We start from the raw sequence: 4,453 nt of genomic DNA, 5'->3' as shown, positions 1-4,453 counted from the left end.
GTGTGTGTGTGTGCGTGTGCGTGTGCGTGTGCGTGTGTGCATGTACATGCGCGTGTGTGTGTCTAAGGCAGCAATCCACAGATCCAAATCTCTTCCAGCCTTCACACTTTTCTTCCAGTAATTCCTTTTTCCTTGTTCTCGGGAACAATGACGTCCCTATTTGGTCCACGTTACCCATGGGAAACAATAACAAGGCTGGAAAAAAAAGTGTGTTCTTTAACGCTCGCATGACAAACAGTCCCGCCTGGCTGCACACACTTCTTTAACTCCAGACTCAAACAACACAGACCCTTTTTTGGGACGAGTTGGACATATTTTGGGCGCTATTAGGTAGAAGATCTGGGATCCCACACATGACCTTTTCTTTTATTCAGCTCAGATTGAATCGTTCAGGTTCAACACACTTGAAAAAGCAGACTTTTGCTTGTTTTAATCGCTACTCATTAACTTTAACCTAAACACTTCAGCTGACTTCTGTCACAACATTCTGATAAATGAGCTAACAGGTTTATTTTAAGATGGATTTGTTGTATTGGTTTGCGACTTATACTTCCTTTGGGGTTTGGAAGTGAAGGATTTGGTTTTTGGGTCATAATCTCTTTGACTCAATGTTAACTGCTTTTTCCAGACTTTACAAGGTCCTTATGTTAAAGAGGGTAATGATGACATGCAAGTGAAAGCCTACTGGAAACAAACTGAATTAAATGGACAATATTTGTGATCCCAGTTGGATTCACATGACTTTTATTCTTTTCATCAAAGCTCCTTATGTGACTTTTTCTTTGTTTTTTTTCCCCCTAGGGAAAACATAGGCTAACACAAGTGGCTCAGTTTCATTAATTTTTACAGGAAAAAAACATAATTTGGATAGCACAGCTATAATGACATGAACTCCAAAGTGATGATACAATGCTCATCTCAAATAATCACCCTCTTCATGTTAAATGAGACCAAGCATGTGGAAGAAATATGGTTCCCAGGGTGGACGCCTGCATGGAGTCAGTCCTTTTCTGTCGGTGTCAAAGGCTGACTTTGCTGAGTAAATGGAGCAAGCTCTAATGCTCCTGAAATGAATATCAGCGTCTTGACCAAACTCATTTAGAGATCAGTCAGGGTCTTAATCCCTCTCCATGGGGGTGTGTGTTTGTGTCTTTTTCTTGTGCCCCCTCTTCCTTTTGGAAGAAGGTAATATGGCTAAATTTGCTTTGCTAATGGGCTTAGCGCAAGCTGTTACAGAGCAGAGTTGACACGAAGCAGCCAGGCCGGGATACCAGTGGCTTTTAATCTGACTCCTGATAGAGTGAAAGGGAGTGTGGGTTATGGTTTACGAGAAACTTGGAGATAAAAGGAAAACTGGGAAGGAGGTTTTACAGTGGGGGGTTGAGGACCAAAGTCTGGAAGGGTAATCTTTTTTAGGGGCGGGGAAGATAACTTCATTCAACTTTGGGGAAGTTTGGTAAAAGAGTATTTTCTCAAATGTTAATAGCAGCTTTACAATCAGTGTGTCCGTAGAAAAAGAAGAAAAAAAGAATCATGCAAAAGGCTTGAGATCGGCATTATAAATAGGTTTGTGTTCTTAAATCCAGGCAATTCAGGACAACCTTAAAATTCTGTAGACCACCACATAACATGCAACACAGCAAACATTAAAACATGTGATAGAAAAGTAAAACATAGATTAAAAGAATAGAAAACAGTACATGAAGTGCTTTTGAGAAGTAGTGTAAGGTCTGTGCCACTAGATAGACACAAAATGAGAAATGAGAGGCACTTTAGATGCAAACAGGAAATCAATTTATTCCATGTGCAAAATGTGCAAAAATAGACATGTTGTGCTGATGATAGCCCTACGATCAAAATGTCCACTTGTTTTCACCTTTTGCACATGGAATCAATCAATCTTTTTCTGGGTATTTTCTTCTTTGAGAAACGTCACCTTCATTCATTTTACACTCTCACCCTTCACAAATAATTTTAGCTGATGGGTGTAGTCCATCATTTAGCAAACTTTATGAGACTTTTGAATTCTCTGTGTCTTGACAAATAAAGCCGTGACGCTCCTTGAACATGTGCTCTGTGTGAGCACACTTCCTTTACGGTGGCATCAGCCACGGCCACTGATAACCTGGTGTGTGACAGCAGCGGGCCTTCCCATATGCCAGCTGTGGCTGATACACATCATGGGCGCCATATGCGAGTTCACCCTGAGATTACAACACTTGTGCTACAGCTGACGTCCATAAACGAACACTTGATGATGGCAATTTCCTGTCAAGAAGACGCTGTCGGAGCTAGCAGTCGAAGGCTTCATAAAACAGACAGCTTGGTTGTTTTCTCTTCTCCACATTATCTAACTTGATTAAAAACTCCAGCTGACAGTGGAGACAGAAGGCTGCAGAGACGGCACCTTGAAAGCCGAGGCAGGCGGCCGGGCTGCTTCAGGTCTCAATACAAGTCACCTACCCCCAACACATCAGCCATTCTGGGCCACTGACCCACAAATAAGAGACTCAGTCAAATCCATTTTGCCCCATGCCTGTCAACGCTGTGTGTGTTATAACTCTCCTTGGGGTCATTTCCCCAGTATTTCCATTATGGCTTCGGGCTCTTATAGAGCATTGAGCACAGTTGCACTTCAGTTCTACTCATGACACGTTCTTAAAAAGGTGTCTGCAGATGCTCTGATGGAGTTTCTTACTAAACAAAGACAACTGCTGGTTTAGCAACCCGGAAGTTGCGGGAGAATAACTGTTGGAGAAGGTATGATTTTAATCAGAGTGATGCTGAACTGCTTGACTGATTATCATTTATGAGCTCTTGTCGACTGCAGATTTAAATTACACATTGCCCTTTAAAACTTATTTTCTCATTTTGGGAATTGCTTATGTTACAGGCAGATCTGGTGATTCTTTCTGGTTTCACTCTGTTCAGAATAATCCGCCACAAAGACACTTTTTAACAAAGATTTGTAAATGGTGAAAGGATACTTTAATTGTGTACATGGCTCTCAGTTCTTGTAGTAAGTAACATGTTAGAACATTAGAGTTTAATGTGACTTTTTTGACTCTCTTGTCTCCAGGTAATAGTTACAGTATGACAAATCCAGTGGGCAGTTTATCGGAAGGCCCATTGTATGGATCCCGGCTCGGGATGACGGAGGACTCCCTCGCCATTCTGGAGCGAAACAGAGGCTCTGGAGAACCCTGGGACCTGGGGGAGACCAAACCGAACGTGGAAGCCCTGGAGCGCGGTGTTCCGGGCTTCTACCTGTCCTGCTTTGACATGCTCCTCACTGAAGACGCCACCTGGCTGGTGAAAGTTTCAGAGGCCTCCCCAACGGTGGTTTCCACCATGACTCGCATGGAGCCCCAGGAAGAACCAGAGCAGTGCCCCGTCATTGACAGCCAGGAACAGGGACTCTCTCCTGGGCTGGAGGGGCAGGAGGAGGAGCGGTCTCTGGAGCAGGTGCAATGCATGGTGGTGGGAGAAGTGCTGAAGGACATTGAAACAGCCTGCAAACTGCTCAACATCACCCCAGGTAGGCTGCCTTCCACTTCACCTGTTCCTTCAGTTTGTCTTCTTCAAGAGAGGTACACAAGACATTTTTCATGACAAACAAGATATTATCCGTTATTTGTTAATAAAGGGATATTGATTCAACTTAAGCTACTGGATCTTGCCCCCAAAACCAACACGTATTAGTGTGGACAACCCAGACAAGATGACAGAACTCTTCAATCATATCCCTACTGACTCACAGCCATGTTTGCCTGCTCCAGGATCTCTTTAATCCTGACCTTTGCATGTGTTCTCCTGGATTGTGACAGCAAGGTTTCTTTCCTGCCAATAGACAGTGTACACAGCGTTAAGGGCGAGGTCTCTCCTGCTCCCAAAAGCAAACAGAGGAAGCATTATGTATTGTAAGGCTTCTGGCTGTCATAAAGCTTTGCAATATCCAGGCATCTGTTGTATTGATTAGAACTGTAGTGGCATAACAGCTTGATTACTTTGTGGTTTTCAGAGATGGGAAGTAACGAAGTACAAATACTTTGTTACTGTACTCAAGTAGAATTCTTCTGATATTTTTTACTTTGCTTTACTATTTTTTTGTTGCAACTTTTTACTTTAACTCCTTACATTTTAACACAAACATTGGTACTTTCTACACCTTACATTTAAACAAAATTGGAGTAACTCTAAAAGTATGGGGAACTCCTTATTAATGTCTGTTTAGTAATTGATATTTCATCCTTTATTTTCTTTCCAGAATTCATATTTGAGCACACACACATACATGTATATTCATTTAAATGTTAAGGGAAAGATTAAAAAAGAGAAACTGGACCTGAGACTTCTCACAGAATCACAACGGAATTCACATCTTGCTAATGAGTCAGAATCATATTAACCTGGAGTCCCAGTCTCTGTCATAATAATCATATATGGGATGTTT

The 4,453-nt window shown here is 42.1% G+C and overlaps 1 protein-coding gene across 1 annotated transcript in view; it reads left to right on the top strand.

Moving 5' to 3' along the window:
* The window catches only part of spdef (SAM pointed domain containing ets transcription factor), a 13,602-nt gene that overhangs the window by 4,725 nt on the left and 4,424 nt on the right, over positions 1 to 4,453 (top strand). Inside the window, exon 2 of the mRNA XM_032513474.1 lies at positions 3,080 to 3,538. Within this exon, the coding sequence (XP_032369365.1) occupies positions 3,094 to 3,538 (445 nt within the window). The 5' untranslated portion in view covers positions 3,080 to 3,093. The remainder of the gene's footprint in view (positions 1 to 3,079; positions 3,539 to 4,453) is intronic.

This window comes from Etheostoma spectabile, chromosome 4 (assembly GCF_008692095.1).
Source record: "Etheostoma spectabile isolate EspeVRDwgs_2016 chromosome 4, UIUC_Espe_1.0, whole genome shotgun sequence".
Classification (NCBI taxonomy): Eukaryota; Metazoa; Chordata; class Actinopteri; order Perciformes; family Percidae; genus Etheostoma; species Etheostoma spectabile.
This window is presented reverse-complemented; position numbering and strand designations above follow the sequence as displayed.